At 38.0% G+C, this 22,288-nt stretch overlaps 1 protein-coding gene across 1 annotated transcript in view; it reads right to left on the reverse strand.

The window, feature by feature from the left end:
• Window positions 1-18,465: 18,465 nt before the first annotated feature.
• LOC136863191 (synergin gamma) overlaps window positions 18,466-22,288 on the reverse strand; it is a 236,612-nt gene continuing 232,789 nt past the window's right edge. The window contains exon 8 of the mRNA XM_067139548.2: window positions 18,466-19,690. Within this exon, the coding sequence (XP_066995649.2) occupies window positions 19,481-19,690 (210 nt within the window). The 3' untranslated portion in view covers window positions 18,466-19,480. The remainder of the gene's footprint in view (window positions 19,691-22,288) is intronic.

The raw sequence follows: 22,288 nt of genomic DNA on the forward strand, positions 1-22,288 counted from the left end.
AAATAAATAAATAAATACATAAATAAATAAATAAATAAATAAATAAATAAATAAATAAATAAAAATAATTTTGAATTAAAATGCAAAAATTAATAAAATGTAAGTGATCCAATTCTTACACACATTCATTACAAAGCTTACTGAATTACAATACTGTTGAAATGGCTATCTTTTATCTACGACATACTTAGATACAATACTGGTAACATTGACCTTAAAAGTTTAAAATTAATTTGAAATTTACACCGACTGCCAACAAATAACAGCAGCACTATTTACCATAATAATTATACTGAGTCTGTACGTATCTTGATTGAAAATTTAGACTGAATACTCCATTATACTCTTCTTATTCTTCTTCTGCTTCTTCCCTCGAACTACAATTAGGCTGCCACTTATGAGAAGATACAATGCTGAGATTAAAGTAGCTCAATGCACAGTTTATTAAATGGAATGAAAATAATTAGCACATCTCTTCCTATAACAAAATTAATCATTATGGGATGAAACATTCCACAACGAGAATTACCATACTCATTACAGCAATATCATACATCCAAGAAATGTGATAAATGCAAGGACAATGCCCCTCAAAGTTATACAGATTCACTTTGAAATAGCGTTTGAGCTTTACATTCACTTCCATGGCTTTTATTTACGATGTATTTATTCACAACAGTCCTTACCTTAGCTAGTTTAACATAATTTGCAGTTTATAAAACAATACGAAGAAGACACCTCAGAAAAAGACACACATGCAACTTGAAGAAGAACAGTTTGATTTCAGAAGTGAAAGCCCAATAGTGGAGATCATTTTCGTTATAAGACAATACAATATGGAAATGCAGTTTGTGTTTCCCAAGAAAACGTCTGGAAAAGTGAGGTACAGAAATGTTTTGGGAGAGAAACAATAAAGATGGAAGCAAAACATGCTCTGGAAAAATGCACAGTTTCCAGGTCTGTTTGGTACATAGGCCTCTCTATATTCTCCTGTCTTCTCATCACCTCTCAATCTTCATCCTGGTACAGTCTCCTCTCTTCTGAGCACTTTCCTCAATCCCTTTCAACTACCAATCCCGTGATCTTCCTCTTGGATGCTTTCCTTATACAGGGTGACCCACTTAAACCTTTCACCGCAGCTATATCTGGAACAACAAGAGATACTGAAAAATGACTTTCACAGGCACGAAGGCAGGGAAGGGGCTAATTAAAGTAAATACTATGAGCCAGTCAAAAACATAGGAAAATAGTATTTTCAACATCAACTTACGGTTTTTTTAATAGATACCCTGTATTATTTCGTACGCAATCGTTAACATGAAAAATCACATAAGTAATGGCGTTTGTTTCATCGCAATAGGTCAATTACATCCCGAGATATTGCAATATGAAGTTGACGCTTGAGATAAACGAAACGCGCAGCAGTTGCACATCCCGAGAGTCAAGCGCGAACCTCACGGTCCTCTTACTCATGATATGATTGCCGTACTACGATGCGACAGGCACTGTACTTAATGCTATTTGCACTGTTATCAAACGGGATGAAAATAAAAGAAGGGTTTCTTGTCACAGCAAAACGGTTTCTCTCTTGCGTGTTTTATTTACCTACACAGTACACTGCAGTACTCTGTACTGTACTACTTCAGAATGTACATAATTTGTACAGCAAAGTTACTGTAACGAAATTCTCTTATTTTCATCCCTCTTGATAGCAGTGCAAATAGCATTAAGTATAGCGCCTGTCGCATTGTAGTACGGCAATCATATCGCGAGTAAGAGGACCGTGAGATTCGTGCTGGAATCTCAGGATGTGCAACTGCTGCGCGTTTCGTTTATCTCAAGCGTCAACTTCATGTTGCAATATCTCGAGATGTAATTGACCTATTGCGATGAAACAAATGTCATTACTTATGTGATTTTTCATATTAACGATTGCTTATGAAATAATACAGGTTTTCCATTTTTAAAAAAGTAAGTTAATGTTGAAAATACTATTTTCCTACGCTTTAGACTGGCTCATAGTATTTACTTTAACTAGCCCCTTCCCTGCCTTCATGCCTGTGAAAGTCACTTTTCAATATCTCTTGTTGTTCCAGATATATCTGCGATCAAACGTTTAAGTGGGCCACCCTGTATATCCATCTCTTGTATCTTCCAGGCATTCTGGCATTCTCTTCATGTGCCCATACCATCAGGGTCTCTGCTGTCCCAATCTTGTCCTGCAAGGGTTCCTTTTCTTCTTTCTTTCTGATATTTTCTTTTCTCTTTCTATCCAATCTCATTACTCCTATACTGCTTCTCAGAATCTTCATTTCCCCTGCCTGTACTTTGCTCATGTCCCTTCTCCTCATAATCCAGGTACACTAGTCAGAAATAGCACAGAGTACATTTATCACTTGTTTATTTCTTCTGGGGGACATCCTTGTTCCAGATAAAGCTGCTCACATTTTTTTTTTTTTTTTGCTAGTTGCTTTACGTCGCACCGACACAGATAGGTCTTATGGCGACGATGGGACAGGGAAGGGCTAGGAGTGGGAAGGAAGCGGCCGTGGCCTTAATTAAGGTACAGCCCCAACATTTGCCTGGTGTGAAAATGGGAAACCACGGAAAACCATTTTCAGGGCTGCCGACAGTGGGGTTCAAACCTACTATCTCCCGAATACTGGATACTGGCCGCACTTAAGCGACTGCAGCTATCGAGCTCGGTGCTCACATTTTTTTAAGGAAAAATCCTGCTTGCCTCACCCATTCACTAATATCCTTTTACATTTCTTCCTGTTTCCCTAATTATGCTTCCTAGATACCTAATGCTCTCTACTTTTTGTAATTTCTACCCACTGAGGATTATCCCATTTGGAGTTCTCCCTTTTTCTCCCTTTTTCTCTAGATGTTACCACAAACTCACTCTTTGTTACGCTAAACTTCATCCCATATTCTTCCATAGCTTGTTCCCATACAGCCATCTGTTCCTATATCTTCTCTTTCCTGTTTCCCCAAATCATCACATCATCTGCAAAAATCACTGCTCTTCTTGTTATGGTTCTCATTACCTCGTCCATTAGCATGATGAATAGTAAAGGGGAGTGTGTGCTACATTGTTTCAAGACACTTTTCTGTTCCAGCTAATCTGTTCTTTCTCCTCCTACATTCACACAACTCAGGCTACATTGGTACATGACTTTCACTCGAAGTTAGACAGCTATATGATATCTTTGGTATCCAGTTCTTCCCATACCTTCCATCTATTCACACTGAGAAGTGAGTGCATGTTTTGTGTCACGTAGCTGTCAACTTGCATTCAGGAAATAGTGGGCTCGAACCCCACCGTCAGCAGTCCTGAAGATGGTTTTCTGTGCTTTCCCATTTTCACACCAGGTGAATACCAGGGCTGTATGTTAATTAATGCAACAGCTGCTTCCTTCCCGCTCCTAGCCTTTTCCTATCCCATCGTCGCCATAACACCTAACTGTGTCATTGCAATGTAAGACAAATTGTAAAAAAAAAAGAAAATAAGGAAAAAGTTCTACTCACACTATCATATGCCTTCTCTATCTTCCCGTATTAATAAATGTGCTCTTATAGCTGCCTGACAGCACATGTGAGGTCCTCTGTTGACCTCTCAGGTCAGAAGTCATATTGTTCTTCCCTCCTTGCTGCGATTCTTTTCTCTAGGATCTTTTCAAAACCTTTTGCACTACGGAACATCAGTGTAACTCCCCTGTAATTTCTGCACTTCTCTCGATTTCCCTTCTTGAAGATAGGTATGACTATTCCCTTCTTTTCACTTTTTCCAATATTTGGGGGTTGTTTTCTCCCTCCATGCTACTTTAATTACCCGATACAGTCACTGTTTCCCCACCTCTCCTGCAGCTCTCAGCATCTCTGTGCTGACTTCACCCTGACTTGGTGCTCTAAATATCTGAAATGAATAATAATTTTGTCATCTTTCCTGATGAATTCCATTTTAAAATTAGATTTCCAGGTTTGAATATATTTTCTTCAAATTTATTGCTTACTCTTGTGGGTTCATATAGAATTAAAAATAATTTCAACGTAATTTTTCCATATTTGGACATTATTGGCATAACAAGTCTACAAATGACTGAAATCCACACTCTACTTCAGATGTACCTTCTGCTATCAACAATATTCTCTCTGCAATTTCTTTACTAAAACTAGATTTGCCTGCATCCTATCATCATCAAAAGTGTTAAATACTAATGTACAATCAATTTTAAAATTGTAAATTATTTTATTTCTCTTGTTTTTATCTTATCTTTTATCTTGTTTTCTTACAAGTGTAATTTTACGGCTACACTGTAGTGCTTCTTAAAATGATATAGCCATGATGAACATACTTTGAAGGGAATTTTCATCATTTTGTTCTTGTGCTTTTATGGCTTTGACCATTTGATCAGCAGTGTAAGAATCTTGAAACGTACATATATTCATATATTCACTTTCTTCATTTTATCCCTGAATGTGTTTTCATGATCAACAAATTCCTTCATTCTGTACAACTGATGCCCCCCCAGTTAACCATGTAAATTTCTGTTTCACATACGTCCAGGTTCTGCAATTACATTTTGGCTTATGCTTGGGTGTTCCTGAGAGGAGCCAGTAACTTACTTCTTTAATCTCCTCTTCAGGAGATATGACTTGTGTTCCTTTTGTAGAGATGGAGAATGTAGAGTCTGACTGCTGTGAATTATTGATCTTGTTTTGTTGATAATTCAGCCATTCAACAGTTACACACATGCTGTGGTTAGGTTATATCAATATCTAGATTTATGTCACTTTCGATATAGTCAGTCACATACTTTTTCATAATCCCACACATTTCTTCAGCTATTTGAATTTCTGTTTCTGGAAAAAATGACTGATCATATTCCTTGTCTTGGCTAGGAGTATTTTGGCAATGTTTAATAAGTTCATATTTTATTTATTCAACATGCATATACTATATGTAGCTGCAGTGCTATCATCAGCAAACTACCTTACTTGCAGGTCGCCTCAGGTTAATTGGTATACACTATGAAGCCACAAGCGGATCACGTGACTGTGCTCCCTCAGATACATACTTGTCAATAACCGAAGAAGCTCTTAGAGTTACAGTTTCTACACTGCATTTCCTCGTAACGTAACTGTAACAAAGTTGTTAAATACCGTAAATACTTATGATGAATGATGATTTGGGAAATGGTAAGAGACGTCCAAGATTATCTTGAGGCAGCAACTGAAAAAACTGAAGACGAGAGTGTCAGAATCAGTGTCAAGGCAATACTAATGATAAGAAGAAAGAGAAAAGGAAAAGGATAAGATTATGCTGATACTTGAAATGCTGAAAATCTGCCAGAATCTTTGTTAAAAGTGAACATTATATTCCATGAGTACAAATGGAAATTGTAAATCTCGTGTGTACATGAGAACTTAGAATTTGTGCTAGTCTTTAAAATATTTGACTATGGTAATACTTGTAACCTCGTATGAATGAGAACTTAGAAATTTTCAGTGACACACAGAATCTGCCCCGTCAGATGTTTTGAACAAATTGTTTTGAGTGAAACGTTAGGGTTTATTAATATTTCAAGTTACTCAGTGAACTTTAACTCTGCATATTTCACTCCGCGTAAGGGGAACTGTGTTTAACTTGTATTAACTGCCAAATGTTTCAACATTGCAACTAGGTGCATATATCTGCCCTGTTCTACAAACTTGTATAAAATATCAAGTGTCTCAAAACATTCATGGACATAAACGTCCTAATCTACAGTACTTAAGTTTGAATAGCATAGACTGCCAACTAACAGATAGTTATTATTATTAAATCATGACTTTGAACTCGTGATTTTTATGTGCTAATAGCAGTGTCTGAACCACACGAATAAACTCATACGTGTCTTGTAGTGTCTGTGTAACAGATAAACTCTTCCATATCTTCTTTATTTAGTGATCAATGCCATTCGAGCTTAGTTATTTTCTTCCTTTGAAAGTGGCAAGAAACCACTGACTTCCTCTACTTAATTTCTACATTTTCTCTAAGTGAGTGCTAAGTTCAAACTATTTATCATCGTACATGAAATACTGCTTGCTGCTTGTTGTTTTAAGGGGCCTAACATCGAAGGTCATCGGCACCGTACATGAAATACCACAAGTGAACGTGCTTGGCAGACTCTAAAAAGTGGACACTCATGTTACATTAAAACTTACGAGTGGTGCAACCCCGCAGCAGGATTATTCAGATCAACCAGATATTCTACATTACCGCTGTAATGTGGTACTATGGCAGTGAGCAGTCACCGTTGGAACATGGTACTATGGTGGAGAGCAGTTACCATTGGAATGTGGTACTATGGTGGTGAGCAGAGTACATGGGATCCAGGTTCCATAGTTGGACGACGCCTGGAGGACCAATTTGGAAGACTATCATAAATGTATAGAGGTAATATAAATTCATTTTGCCAACATTGAATAAATTCAAGTTTTAAAAAGAACTTAGAATTCCTGTAGACAAAACCTCTCCCTCTGCACTGTGCACTAGCTTTCTCCGTTATTAGCCCAGAGTTATTCATTTCATGCTCTCAAATAAACTATTAGCTAGTATGGGCTATTTCCTGATACAATAACTTAAGGCAGAAACAGGTTCCAGGAAGGACATTCCAGGGATCATTAATGAACAATACATACAATACATGACGACTTACAGAAGGCAGAAGTATTCAGTCAGCAGTATGTAAAGGTAGTTGGATATAAATAATGCCCAGACTGAGGAGGTGACTAATACTGGTGAATTACTGAAATTTACCTATGATAATAAAGACATTTACAAATAAGATACAGAAGTTGAAAGCTAGAAAGGCAGCTGGAATTGATAAGCCTTCTGGGGATATATTAAAGGCTATGGGTTCGGATATAGTGCCATAACTGAAATACTTATTTGATCACCATTTGCACGAAGGAGTGATACGAAAATAATGGAGAGTTGCAACAGTAGCTCCAGTGTAAAAGGGAAGGGTGACGAACATTAAGGAGATAATTACAGGCCAGTCAGCTTGATGTTTGTTGTTTCTTTCTAATTGAATTAGATAAGTCTGCAAAATTATTAATTTTTTTGCTAGTGGCTTTACGTCGCACTGACACAGAGAGGTCTTATGGTGACGACGGGATAGGAAAGGCCTAGGAGTTGGAAGGAAGCAGCCGTGGCCTTAATTAAGGTACAGCCCCAGCATTTGCCGAGTGTGAAAATGGGAAACCACGGAAAACCATCTTCAGGGCGGCCGACAGTGGGATTCGAACCCACTATCTCCCGGATGCAAGCTCAAGAGCCCCACGCCCCTGACCGCAAGGCCAATTTGCCCCGTTGCAAAATTACTAACTGGTTTGATAGATAGCAGTTTGAGTTTAGGAAAAGTTATTCCAGTGATGCTCAGGTTGTAAGATTCCAGCAAGGTATTGCAGATATTTTAGATTCAAGAATGGACTGTATTGTTACTGAGCTATCCCAGGCTATTGATAGGGTAGATCATGGGAGACTAGACAAAAGAGCGGTTAAATGAGTGGCTAAATTTCTAGAAAATGGAACTCAGAGAATTAAGTGAAGTATTATCTGGTCCTGTAATGATTAAGAGGAGGATCCCACAGGACAGTATTATTGGACCTTTATGTTTTCTTATATATATTATTGATATGAGTAAAGAACTGGAATTGCAGATAAGAATATTTGTGTATGATGTTATACTGTATAGACTAGTAAATGAGTTGCAGGACTGTGAGCGACTGTTGGGGGACCTAGGTAATGTTGTGAGATGGACAGCAGACAAAAATGGTATGATGATAAACAGGATAAAAAGCCAGGTTGTAAGATTCACCAAGAGGAAAAGTCCTCTTAGTTTTAAATTACTGGGTTCATGGAGTGGTAGTACCTCATAGAGAATACTGTAAGTACATAGGTGTTAACACAGTGGACTCCCGGTGATTCGTGTATGGATAATTCGCTTTGCGGTTAATTTGCGGGTCTCAAAAGAGAGTTTTTTATAGCAACTAACCATCACATGTGGTAAAATAATATCTCTGCATTGTTTAAAGGAATTTTATTGTGATACAATGCACAAGACAAGTTTTTCTTCAGTGTTACAATAGGCCTACTTGCATATTGCAACAAGAATACTACAAACTTTAAAACAGTAGAGCATGTTGTTGCAAGTGTTATAGCACAAATTTCTTAGTCATCAAAGTTGAGATAATACGAGAGGAATGCACTTTCACTCGGAGCCTAGCCTACCTAACTTATGTCCCAAGGTCGCTGGCCTGTTCTAAACTTAGTTGCGAAAGGTGGATGTGCAAACAGTACAGCCTAGCCTACTCATACAGTAGTTGAGAAGTGTGGAGTAATATTTAAATGTGCAAAAGACTTTTTAAATTTTCAAATAATTTAGTTGCGAGAGTTCTCAACTATGATTTGTAATTGTATAAGTTTCCAATATGAGCATCGTAAAATGAAATTCAAAAGTTTAAAAGGGAAAAACTGAAAATAATAGAAAGACTGGAAAATGGTGAGTCGACATCCAAACTAGTTGGCGCGTTCAATGTGGGTGAAATCAACAGTGAGAGACATAAAGAAACAAAAGGAAACCCTGATCAAACTTTCTGCTAACTGCGATCGTTCATTGTCCCGAAAATCAATTAGAACATCAGACTATGAAAATATAGATGAAGCCATGATACGGTGGTTTAATAAAAAAAAAAAGAGCACAAGATATTCCTGTGTCCAGCCCGACTTGTGCTGAGCAAGCAAAACCTTTTCACTCTGCCCTTGGCTTAGGAGATTTTAACGTATCATCTAGCTGGCTTACGCAGTTTAAGAAACTTTTCGGAATTTGAGAAATGACTACTCACCAAGAACGTCTTAGTGTAGGCTGCCAAGAAGTTCGCTAATAAATTTAAATTGTTCATTGAAAAAGAACAGCTTGACCTGACTCAAATTCACAATGCAGATGAGACAACACTGTATTGGGAATTTTTAACATCAACACTAGCGATGCAACAAGAACAGTAAGCCCCAGGCCGTAAAACATCCAAGCAAAGAATAACCATTATGGCGTGTTCTAACTCAAGTGATCATAAATTAAAATTATTAGTGATAGGGAAATCCAAAAAACTTTGTTTTAAATGAGATGATGTCCCTTTGCAGCACTATTATCAAATGGCAGCATGGATGGACACACACAGATATTCAAGGACTGGTTTCAGAATCATTTTGTGAAACAAGTGACAGCCTACCTAAATAAACACTCACTGCCAATCACAGCAGTGCTCTTAACTGACAACGTGCCCTCACACCCACACGGAAGTGAACTTAAAGAAGGCAACTTAAAGAACCGCTACTGCAATCACATGATCATGGGAATCAATATTCTAGGTGAAGAACAAGCTTATGCTGGCTTCAGTGACAACAATATTTCCAACGGCCACGACAGACTCGCTACAATTACATTATTACTGCAAAACCTGGATGAATTTCAAGATGCAGAAGAAAGCAACATAATCGAGTGTTTAGATGTCCATAAAGACGATGATGGTTTCAAACATGAAAGTGAGGAGGATATCATGCGGAACTTGACTACTGGTGAGGAAGACGAGGATCCGGATGATGTTGAGTATGGGAGTGATGCAATGGAGGTCCCAAAAGTTCCCCACAGTCAAGCCAGTGCCCCCCATTCCCCCCCCCCCCCCCACACACACACACACACCTCTTATGTGGAAAACCAAGATGAATTTTAGTTGCCAGAAATTGTTTTCCAGAGAAATGTACAAACCACATGAGGAAAACTGAATGATCATCTAAGAAACAAAAATTGATGACAGATTTTTTGTTTGTTATTGTTGGCATAATTCACATGCATGTTGTATTTTTTTTTTTTGCTATTTTGCTTTACGTCGCACCGACACAGATAGGTCTTATGGCGACGATGGGACGGGAAAGGCCTAGGAATGGGAAGGAAACGGCTGTGGCCTTAATTAAGGTACAGCCCCAGCATTTGCCTGGTGTGAAAATGGGAAACCACGGAAAACCATCTTCAGGGCTGCCGACAGTGGAATTCGAAACCACTATCTCCCGGATGCGAGCTCACTGCTGCGTGCTCCTAACCGCACGGCCAACTCGCCCGGTACATGCATGTTGTAAAGCTCCCCTATTGTGTCCTGCAATATAACGTAAAATGTGATCGTTACTTTTCATTTGTTCATACATTTCAACATTTTAACTGATGACTTTGTTTTTACTAGGTTTAAAAGAAAAACTGCAGATAATTTTGGAGTTTTCGGTAATTTGCAGAAGTTTGTGCATTAATTGCCACGAATTATCGAGAGTGCACTGTATAAGGAATGATCTCCATTGGAGTAATCATATTAATGAGGTTGTTAAGTAAGGTTACAGATCTCTTCACATGGTTATGAGAGTATTTAGGAATTGCAGTAACGATGTAAAGGAGAGGGCAATTAGAGTATGGTTCCAGTGTATGGGTTCCACATCAGGACTATTTGATACGAGAACTGGAAAAGATCCCAAAGAAAGCAGCATGATTTGTTATGGGAGATTTATGACCAATGAGTAATGTTACGAAAATGTGCAAATTTTGAAAGGGGGGGAATTGGAAGTAAGGAGATGAGGTACTCAACTCTGTGGTATGTTTTATGCTGTCAATGGAAAGATAGCGTTAAATGAATTAGCAGATGAATAAGCTTGAGCGGAGCTTTTAAAAGTAGGGAAGATCACAATATGAACATAATGTTGGAAACCAAGAGGACAAATTGAGGCTAATATTCATTTATAGGACGAGGAGTGAGTGATTGGAATAAATTATCAAGGGAAATGTTCAATAAATTTCCAAGTTCAAGAAACAGCTAGGTAAACAATTGATAGGGAATCTGTCACCTGGGCAACAGCCCTAAATGCAGATCACTGATGACTGACTGACTGATTGATTGATTGATTGATTGATTGAAATTCCTAACCATGTTGAATGATTTTTAACTAAAATTTAAACATTCATTATTCTACTGTCCTCTGCTCTATAGACTAGAAAACTTAGCCTATCATCAATATTATTTCCCATAATGTGCCAAGATTTGATCCCACAAAATAGTGTACATTAGAAATCATATTGCAGTAAATGGTGATCAGAGTAAATTCTTGGGCAAAATAATAATGAACTACATCCAGGCCAGACAGAACAACTAAGGTCACTACGAGACTACACCGTGATATGCCTTGCTTAAATAACTTATTTTCTTGCAATTTGAGGTGATCAACAATGAATAGAGTAAAATAAGGACAACACAAAATACAAGGTCACAGCAGTATAAGGTAAAGAGAAGAAATAAAGCAGCACATTTTCCATGCAGTGATAACTGAATAGCAATTTCACAGTCCGTCATATGGACAGTAATCCATGTGGCCATAAGGGATGGAAATTACTATGCTGCAATGTAGGCCTTTGTTCTCCCATTGTTCAAACACAGCCCATAACCATTGGATGAGAGGCTTTTATAACATTAGCTACTGTTCTTGTGTTATTTCATTACATGCTTATGTGTAGCGAATACTCTACAATGATTTGGGAATCTTATCTAATTTATCAGGTTAGAACTAGGGTTCATGGTGTAAATCGTGTATATTCGTACATGCAGTCAATGAGTTTGGATTATAAATGTTGCTCAAAAACGTATACAGTACACAGAGGAACACTGATAGTTACTCAACACGTAAACACTAATGACTATATGTTCCAAACTCCCGTGGAGAAGGTTACAAACTTTTACAAATGGAAAATGCAAGCCGACAACATGGCACCGCACTGGCTTCTCAGTTGACGTTCAAGTAGGCCTACTTTCTATTCTCATTTAAACCTTGATGTGACAGGGCACAATAGTGATTTCACATGATTATAGCAACTACAGGGATTAGAAACTTTATAAACATTCTATGCTATGACATACATGCAGAAATAAAGGGAGAAAGGGGAGCAAAATAACTGGGAGACATACATAAATGTGTTTTTCACACCATGAAAACAAGTGTAAAACTTACTGTGAAACTGTTAGCACTCTTCATCAGAACCATACATAATGGGTGTCTGTATCACATGACGGTCAGTGTAGATTATAGTGTTATATTATATAGCTGATATTAACATCTACGGCTACTGCCTGCCTAAAGACTGGGGATGGGACAAATGGTTACTTTCCAGTATCATGTTCCTGTGTATCCGTTACACTGTAGTATTAGGTTGGAGTATTAGGATATAAAAGTAACATAATACAAATTGCAGGTCAGCTTTAGGGAGGAACAGTCGTTTACCCCCTGATGCCTCTTGCAGACCCTAGCCTCACCTTAGAAAGTATGCAAACAACAGTACTTTATCTCTCAATCTCTGTCTTCCCTACAATTATACCTTTCACCAGTTCGTCACTCACATTTTTAACTACTACTATAAAATGTTTGCAATGACCCATTTACACTCCGAGAACTAATACCTCGAAACCTTCATTTATAAATGTGTCATGACTGCTAGGTAGCTCTGTGTATTCCTAGATAACCAAGGATTTGTAGTTAAACATATACTGTAGTGGGACCCGATATTATAAAATATGTTGTCAAACAAATGTCATACATTCTTCATATATTGCCCAGATGAGGAAATAGTCCTTCTATAAGGAAGAAAGTAAGAGTTTTTTCCAGTACTTCTTTTTGTTGCTATTTGCCTTTTACGTTGCATCGACGCAGACTGGTCTTATGGTGACAATGGGATAGGACAGGTCCGGACTACGAATGAAGTGACCTTTACATTAACTACGAGGCAGCCCCGGCATTTGTTTGATGTGAAAAAGGGAAACCACTGAAAACTATTTCGAGGGCTGCCGACAGTGGAGATCAAATCCACCATCTCCCGAACACAAGCTAACAGCTACGTAACCCAAACCATGTAGCCAAATTGATCAGTAAATCCAGTATAAAATGCTCAAAAATCTTCATCCTCTGCCAAAGAAAAAGTTTGGAAATATGCGATAAACAACTGTGTAAGTAGCTTGCCCAGCGTCTTTTTCCGTATATCACCCCTCTTTTTACGGGTAAAAATTATAATAGCAACTGCTGCTGCATTGGCCCACATGTTGCAGTTATACAAGAGGGATAGATACATATGATGGCACTTGTGATGGCTTTTCAGGACCTGATTTGAATACCATGCACATTATCTGAACTACATGAACTAGTAAAAATTTTAGATTTTTAAAATTATCTCCTATTATTATTATTATTATCATTATTATTATTATTATTATTATTATTATTATTATTACTATTATTATTATTATTACTGGGTACATTCTTTCAACATGTTTCTTCAAATTAGAATCAGTTTCCCTGTAACTGAGTTTCTGTCCACAAAAATTGTATCAGTTCTTTCGCTCATTGTCCACAACACAGTGTGAAGCACGGCATGCAAAGTCAATCAATCACTAGAGATCTGCATTTAGGGCAATTGCCCAGGTGGCAGATTCCCTATCTATTGTTTTCCCAGTCTTTTCTTAAATGATTGCAAAGAAATTCTATAAAATTCTATAAACTAATATTTGCCCCAATTTCTCCTCTTGAATTCCAACATTATTGTGATCTTTCCTACTTTTAAAAACATCACTCAAACTTATTCATCTACTAATTTCATTCCACTCCATCTCTCCACTGACAGTCGGAACATATCACTTATATAAGAAATAACAAAGGTATTTTTACTGTTCCACCTATTCAATACAACACACTGTTCTGTGGTTACATTTATAAACAGCTATATAGATTAACAGTGAAAATACCTTTGTTATTTCTTATATGAATAACTTTCAATACGGGAAAAAAATCATGAGGATAATAACTTGTAACATATCACTTAGTTGAGCAGCTCGTCTTCTTTCTCCCAAGTTTCCCCAGCTCAAACTTTGCAACATTTCTGTAACGCTACCCTTCTGTCGGAAATCACCCAGAACAAATCAAGCTGCTTTTCTTTGAAATTTTTCCAGTTCTTGAATTAAGTAATCCTGGTAAGGGTCCCATACACTGGAACCATATTCTAGTTGGGGCTTACCAGAGACAAATATGCCCCCTCCTTTACATCCTTCCTACAACCCCTAAATACCCTCTTAACCATATGCAAACAGCGCTTAACAGTGTCGAGGAATTATGCTATTGTATGTATTACCACCTGCAAGCCTAATACAAAGCACTTTAAATATCTAAAGAATATCTGTAAACAGACCAGCAAGTAACAGAGTAGGAATGCCAGTACTACCTCTAAACTCTTACAAAATTATCGCTGGCGCTGCGCAGAAGTGCACGCTTAAGCGAACTGCTATCTTTCCTAATATCCGCTAGCCTATCAGAAACTCCCCACCTCCCCTTGGTGTTGCTGAGACAGTTACTTTTGTATTAGAGTCTCCAGTGGAACAGAACATTTTTTGAACAGCTTACTCTAATGGAATCAGATACATTATCATATTACAACATGTAACTCCCATCTCTACTAAAGATGCAAAATTTGTAAACATGAATATATTTCTATCACACAGGAAAATGTTAACCTTACGCCACCACAGCACCAACGGAACTTGCACACAATACAAAAATATTTGGCTGGTGGCTGAACATTTTACTGAAATCATAAGCATACAATTCCCACCCAAAGGCTGGAAAATTCTAAAGACGATGATGTAAGGGAACAAGAACACTGTAGCATATTAATATACTGTGGGGAAAAGCTATTCAGCTGACAACACCCCTTCCAGTAGGCAACCTCTAATCTATAAAATATTCCCTCACTAATGACTAAAATCAGGGCACATCAAATAAGTAGATCATAAAATACAGTTATACCAATACAATGTTAATTAGTATGATTCAGTGGCAATTCTGGGATATTTAAAAGATCAATAATAATAATAATAATAATAATAATAATAATAATAATAATAATAATAATAATAATAATAATGTTATTTGTTTTACGTCCCACTAACTACTTTTACGGTCTTCGGAGACGCCGAGGTGCCGGAATTTAGTCCCGCAGGAGTTCTTTTACGTGCCAGTAAATCTACCGACACAAGGCTGTCGTATTTGAGCACCTTCAAATACCACCGGACTGAGCCAGGATCGAACCTGCCAAGTTGGGGTTAGAAGGCCAGCGCCTTAACCGTCTGAACCCCTCAGCCCGGCTTTAAAAGATCAGACCAATCTGAACCCCTATGTCTGCCTTGATTATCTGCAATATTATTAAAAAATAAAAATGCTGTAAAGAATTTGTATTTAAGCAATGAGTGAAGGCCCAAAAAAAAAAAAAAAAAAAGGATGGACAAACAGCAGAAAATTCTTAACCTCAAGAAGCAGAAGAAGAAGAAACCCACATCAACCACAAAAGAGTAAGATTCAAAGTTCAGTCCTCCTTTAAACGGTCTTCCCACACATACGATACAAAGTGCCTTTGCTGTAATTAATGAACGAACATTTGCGAATGATTTGTTTCTTTTGTCAATATTTACAAATAAGACTAAGCATAATTTGATCGACACATTCACAAATTAAATTGCATTTTATTCTTACAGAATAGGAATATTAAAAATTTGTGTGTCTATACCTACAATGCAAAAAGTATGACTAAAACATTTAATAATAATAATGTTATTGGCTTTACGTTGCACTAACTACTTTTACGGTTGTTACTAACACATTTAAGATAATGAGTATAGGAAAGAAACAAATAATGTCAAATAAGTCAGAGAGAGAGAGGGGGGTGATAGTTATTATAATTAATGTCATTGTTTTCATGTCCCTACTAGCTAGATAGTTGCTTTACATCGCACCGACACAGATAGGTCTTATGGCGAAATTGGGACAGGAAAGGGCTAGGAGTGGGAAGGAAGCGGCCGTGGCCTTAATTAAGGTACAGCCCCAGCATTTGCCTGGTATGAAAATGGGAAACCACGGAAAACCATTTTCAGGGCTGCCGACAGTGGGGTTCGAACCTACTATCTCCCGAATACTGGATACTGGCCGCACTTAAGCGACTGCAGCTATCGAGCTCGGTTTTTCATGTCCCACCAACTACTTTTTAATGGTTTTCAGAAAGGCCAAAGTGCCAAAATTTTGTCCCACAGGAGTTCTTTTACATGCCAGTAAATCTACCGACATAAGGCTGACGTATTTGAGCACGATCAAATAGACTAGCACCTCAACCATCTGAGCCACTCAGCCCGACAAGTGGGGGGGGATGCAAAAGGAACATGAATAATAGGAAGAGGGAGCAACAGAATAGGAGATGAGGACAAACATGTGTTTCCATGTTTGCCCTCGTCTTTTCTTATCTCCTCATGCCTCTCTCTCTCTCTCTCTCTCTCTCTCTCTCTCTGACTTAATTTAAGAAAATGATACGTTTAAATGAAGATGTGAAGCAGACGTCCTATTACATGGCTCACGTAATTTTTTATACTAGACAACTGTATTATCCTACATTTCCAAATCTACATATTACCTATTCAATTTTCCATATAAAATCAACAACAGATAAAGTTGAAGCAAATCTTTCAAAAAGTAAACCATTTTTGTGTTTTGCATGTTAAAGCATAACAAAATGAGAATCAGACAAACATTTTACCAACCAACGCGAAATCAGGAGGTTGTGGGTTTGGATCCCAATGGTGTCCGGTTGGCCAGTTTTGTTCACTACCCTGGGCTATTCAGATATCACAATGGCCCGATGTTGGACTCAATGAATACGTGGGCACCCATTCACGTCATGCAGGTTTGGGTCAACCAAGAAACACCACCGTGAGGGAGGACCGTCGTATGGTGCGCGAAGCATTGCGGGATCCCATAACTTCGGCACCCGCCATCCACGAACATCTACTGGAGATCACTCTCATTTTTGATCCATACTGAAAACAGCGATCTCACTTAGTTTACAAAAGGAGTACATTTATTGTACCACCTATTCAATACAATCAGTACCACATTATGTGGTCAATTAGACATGAAAAATCTAAATATTATGGGGACATGTTTCACCCTTCTTATTGGGCATCATCAGCCACATTAATTTAATCTTAAAACAAACATTGTTTAGAGGACAATGACACACTATAATTTGTAAAAACTGAACTATGATTTCTTATGATATTAACTTTACGAAATAGTGGTTATAAAATATGCTGTTGGGACATGTCATGTACAACATATGCTAAAATTATTATCAACTAATTTAAAATCTTGTCTAAAAGAAAATTTGTGTCAGTATAAAGTTCTAAAAACGGCACATGTCTGGTACTGATGTGGATCCTCTTCATTATAAAGGTCAGCATATATTTGCTGGGGCAGTTGGCAACGTAATGTTTCAATGGACTAAAATGTTGAAAACTTGAGGGTGAATCTTGTTTATATTCCGACATTAAAAGATTTGCTGTGTCCACACATCCTATCCCTAATGGCACAGCACCCTGGGACAGTGTTCCAACAAGATAATGCACGTTCACACTCCCTAGAGCATGTTGAGGTCCTCCCGTGGCCAGCAAGATCCCCGGACCTCTCCATCACTGAATACGTGTGGAATGACATTGGAAGAGGACTCCATCCCAGTACCAATGTGCGGGGTCTGGAGGGACAGCTGCGACAACTGTGGATGAACCTGCATCAGGAGAGGATCCAAAGGCTATGTGACACCATTCCGAACCCCATGAAGGCATGCATTGCGGCCGGTGGGTGGATGCAACGCATTCCACTTGTAATTGCCAGGGGCCTCGTCTATTTCAGCCCATATTGTTATCAGTTCAATAAAGACACATGGTCTTTCAGCATATGTTTCATTCACTTTCAAGCACTCCTTCCGAGTGCTTAACATTTTTCTTTTTCAGGTAGTGAGTGTATTTTCAAAAGCTGAGATTCAGTAGATCATTCCAATTATTCGAAAAGAACACAAAAATATTTCCAAAATTATTACTAACAGGGTGAGACTACAGCTACGGTAGCTAAGTTAGTTCAAACTTTGGAAGATTGTTCTACACAAAAGAGAAAGAGGTAAGTGTCGAAGGGCTTGTGCCATTAGCCCATAGTTGATGAGAACATGGCCTTTTAAATTCAACAGTCTGCATGCATCTTGGCAATATGTGGGGGGATATCTGTAGCACCAATGATCCAGTGGCCAACGTCCCTGACTTTCACATGGGCATCTTGAGTTCAAGGCTTTTATTTTATCTGTTTTCCTCTCCATTGTCCATGCAGACTAGGAAATGGGCACATTAAATATAAGCTGTATTATGAACTTGTTTACTAACATCCATCTTGCTAGATAAATCTTTGAGTTTTCTATTAGTTTTACAACCGATGCTGTAGTTATGTGTTGACTGTTTGCTCGTAGAGGGGCTGCCTGGCCAAAGCAGTAAAGGTGTGCTCAGTTCACCAGGAAGGACGTGGGTTCGATTTCCTGTCAGGAATCGACAAATTAATTTAAAAACCACCTAATCGATAGATTTCCACTTGAGGGGGTGCATATGGTCCTGAGGTTCACTCAGCCTACACTAAAAATGAGTACCAGGTTAATTGTTGGGGGCAAAGGCGGCCGGGCGTAGAGCTAACCACTCTACCCCATAGAGTGCCGGGATTACGGATAGTGGAAGCCTTTACCTTCCACTGCTCCAAGGGCCTTAATGGCCTGTATGGAGATGACTTTGCTTTGCTTTGTCTGCACAAAAGTCAGCAACTCGCAAACTGCAGAGGGAACAGATGGGTGGAGTGCAAAATGCGTGAATGTAATGGGTTTTTTTTTTTTTTTTTTTTTTTTCACTGTTGGCCAAGAAGTGTATGAAAAATAGAGCAGGAGAATGATAAATTAACCTATACCTAGGACAACAGTAAACATGTTTGTAATGATACAGCTTGTATTTAACCTATGCATTTCCTAGTCCACATGGACAAAGAAAGAACAAATAAAAGATAACAGAAAAAGTTAGAAGAAAATATATACTAACCCAAGATGCCTGTGTGTAAGTTAGGGATGCTGACTGGAAGACCAGCTGTGCTACAGAAACTAGCACCTAAATTGCCAACAAGTATGAAGGCTGTTAAATTTGAATGGCCATCTTCTGTTAAATAACGGCCAATGGCGTAAACCCTCTGACTAGAGCCTGTTTATTTTTTATGTAGACCAATTCCCAACTTTTAACAGAATCTGTGAACCCACAGTTGCAGCCTTCCTTTACAAGCATCCTTGTCAAACGAGTCTGTACAATATATGCAACATGCCTGTATAATCATATCTAAACGAATACGATAGGTTGAAAACAATATGATATATTGCATCTTATCGAATGGTCCCACTGTTAAGGAGATGGTTACTCACTACCATGACTGAAGTACATTAGAATTCTTTAAAGTGATGCTAATCAATTACAATAATGACAGAGATGGTAAACTACAGTCTACACAGTTGACCCACAAATTTGCACATGAAGCATGGTATACCTGCCCACCATATTCCAAATGACATAAACTGTTATCTTGGTCCATCAGATCACTACCAATATTATTTAAACAAATACCACACACAAAACGTTCATAGTTGTCTGAAGATATGTGGCCAACATACTCTTGGTCAATCTGAAATAGAGAGATTTAGATTAGCACAAAATATAATTCATATTTCAACAGGAAACTTAATATATGCTGAAAGTACTTAATAAAAAAGTTAATTTCCTCTGTCAAAAATACAAAGATGGGTTCATCCTTATAAACAAGCATATGAGTCAATGTTCTGCAAATATTAAAAACTGAAGTAGTACTGTCTCCATCTTGTAATGGGCCTTTGGAGTGTTCAAATTTAACAAGTCCGACAATTTCATCAATACAGCTCAATCACACACTGTTCAAAAAATATAAAGTCTCTATTGTGATATTAGATTATCTCTGTAAAATGAATGCAGAATGTCTGTATCCAACTGTGGCTATTCTTCCTTGCATAATAGAGGACAACACAGTCACAGGTTTGTTCGTCCTCTGTTAGACATCCGACTGGTTCATATAAAACAAATCAAAGTGTATGTGAAAACTGGTCTGATTTATAAATCTTACATTCACCATTCTGTGCTGACACTAATATTACACAATGACCTCGAAAGAAAATGATTCTTGTTCCACGTTGTTCAATACCAATAAGATTCTAAAAACCTTGTAATAATAATAATAATAATAATAATAATAATAATAATAATAATAATAATAATAATAATAATAATAATAATAATTGTGGGTGCAAATGTATTCAAAAGGCAAAATGTTAACATAGCATAGTTAGTTAACATAGAACTAACAGAAACACTTTTTTTTAATAATGCACACACTGTTAACAACAACAATAAATTATCTGATTCAGGTGTTTACAAGTTAAAATGTAACAATTTTAATTTACGTTAAACAGGGAGGAATTTTCAAATAAGATATCAGGAGCAAGTCAATGCTAAAAAGCATGACACGTTTATGGCAATGTGCAAGCATATGATAAGAATTTAAACATTCATTCTGCACAGAGCGAAGAAGGGCAACTTGATCTTTTTTTTTTTTTTGATGTCGCACCGACTACATCCAGGACCTGACCCAAGAAGCAATAACTCAGCTGGAGGAGTATCATGCACAATTCTATGAAAATCCATTGGGTGAAGAAACAATCCAAGCAGTACCAGTACACACACTCTAAATTTACTAACAGTCTCCTTGAAAAGGGACAGCAGGATCAAGTCAATGGGTAATTTAGACATGTCTCAGAATAGCCGGAAGGCATGAAGACTCTTAAAATGAGAGTCATGGCACAATATATTGCATCTCGCTGTAAGTGGTACTGTGTATTGAACTTTCGAGTATCATATCTTTGCTTCTCTATACCTTTGAGCAATGATTCAAACACGTGGTATCTGCCATCTACTGGCTATGTTACTGAAGTTTGCAGTCATTTATATCCTCAACGAAAGTGCTGTAAAGTTAGTTTTTTATGTGAATGTCGATATCATTTTTGGGAATCAGCTGCTAGCTGAAAAACATGGCCACTCACAGTTGTGCTGAAGTAGTACTAGACAGTGAGAAAGTGTTCGCAATTTTGATGAACAACAGACGTAAGGATCCAAATTCTGCCCTAAATGGATGAAGAAGTTGACGATGACTTACTTCCTGAAAATATTATAATTGAGGGTAAAGGAATAAGTGATAATGACAAAGATTTTTTTTTTGCTAGAATTTGGAAGGTAGAGGCTGTGGCAAAGCTGCTGGGCTAAATGATATTGGAGTGGAACAAATCAAAACTTTGGAATGGCAACAGAAGAATGGCTGTTAGAACTTTTCAGTAACTGCAAACAGAGAATTCACATCCCAAAGATACGGCAAAAATCTCATGTCATAGCCACATCAAAGTCTGGTAAAAATCACAATGATCTGAAAAACCTACAGACCAGTATCCCTCCTCTGCCACTTGTGTAAGGTTCTTGAAAGGATACTACTCAACAGACTGATTAGGATTGTAGACCACCTTCTCAATCCATAGCAGGCAAGAGTGCTGCAGCACAGATTCTCAGTCTTATTCAAAGACTTCAAGGACAGATTTGAAAACCATCATGTAACAAGAGTACCATTTATCGATCTGAGTGCTGCTTATGATATGGTCAATCATCGAACATTACAAAACAGGAGCTCTTCTACTCCTCTTCTTCTTCTTCTTCTTCTTCTGCCACTTTTCCCACACTTGTAGGGTCGCAGGTGCAACTGTGCCACACGTGTGGATTTGGTCCTGTTTTATGGCTGGATGTCCTTCCTGATCCCAACCTTACGTGGAGGGATGTAATCACTATTGTGTGTTTCTGTGGTGGTTGTCTGAATACGAAGAGGAGAGTGCTGGTACAAACACCCACTCACCGAGCCTGAAAATTAATCGGACGCGATTAACATCCCCAACTCAGCCAGGAATCAAACCCACGACCCTCTGAACCAAAGGCCTCATTTGCTGGGAAGTTGCTGCTTACCATAAACACCTAAGGCTAAAAATAATGAAGCCCACCTACTGTTTAGTTACCAACTGTCTCATTCAAAACTAAAATCCATGAACCGTTTACTGTGTACACCAAAGCCCTTGGAAGAACCTGTAGGTAAAGCAAGACTATACCTCCAGAAGCCAAAATCTCAAGACTGGATAAAGCCGTATAAACAATTTCAGTG

Source organism: Anabrus simplex, chromosome 2, assembly GCF_040414725.1.
Source record: "Anabrus simplex isolate iqAnaSimp1 chromosome 2, ASM4041472v1, whole genome shotgun sequence".
Classification (NCBI taxonomy): Eukaryota; Metazoa; Arthropoda; class Insecta; order Orthoptera; family Tettigoniidae; genus Anabrus; species Anabrus simplex.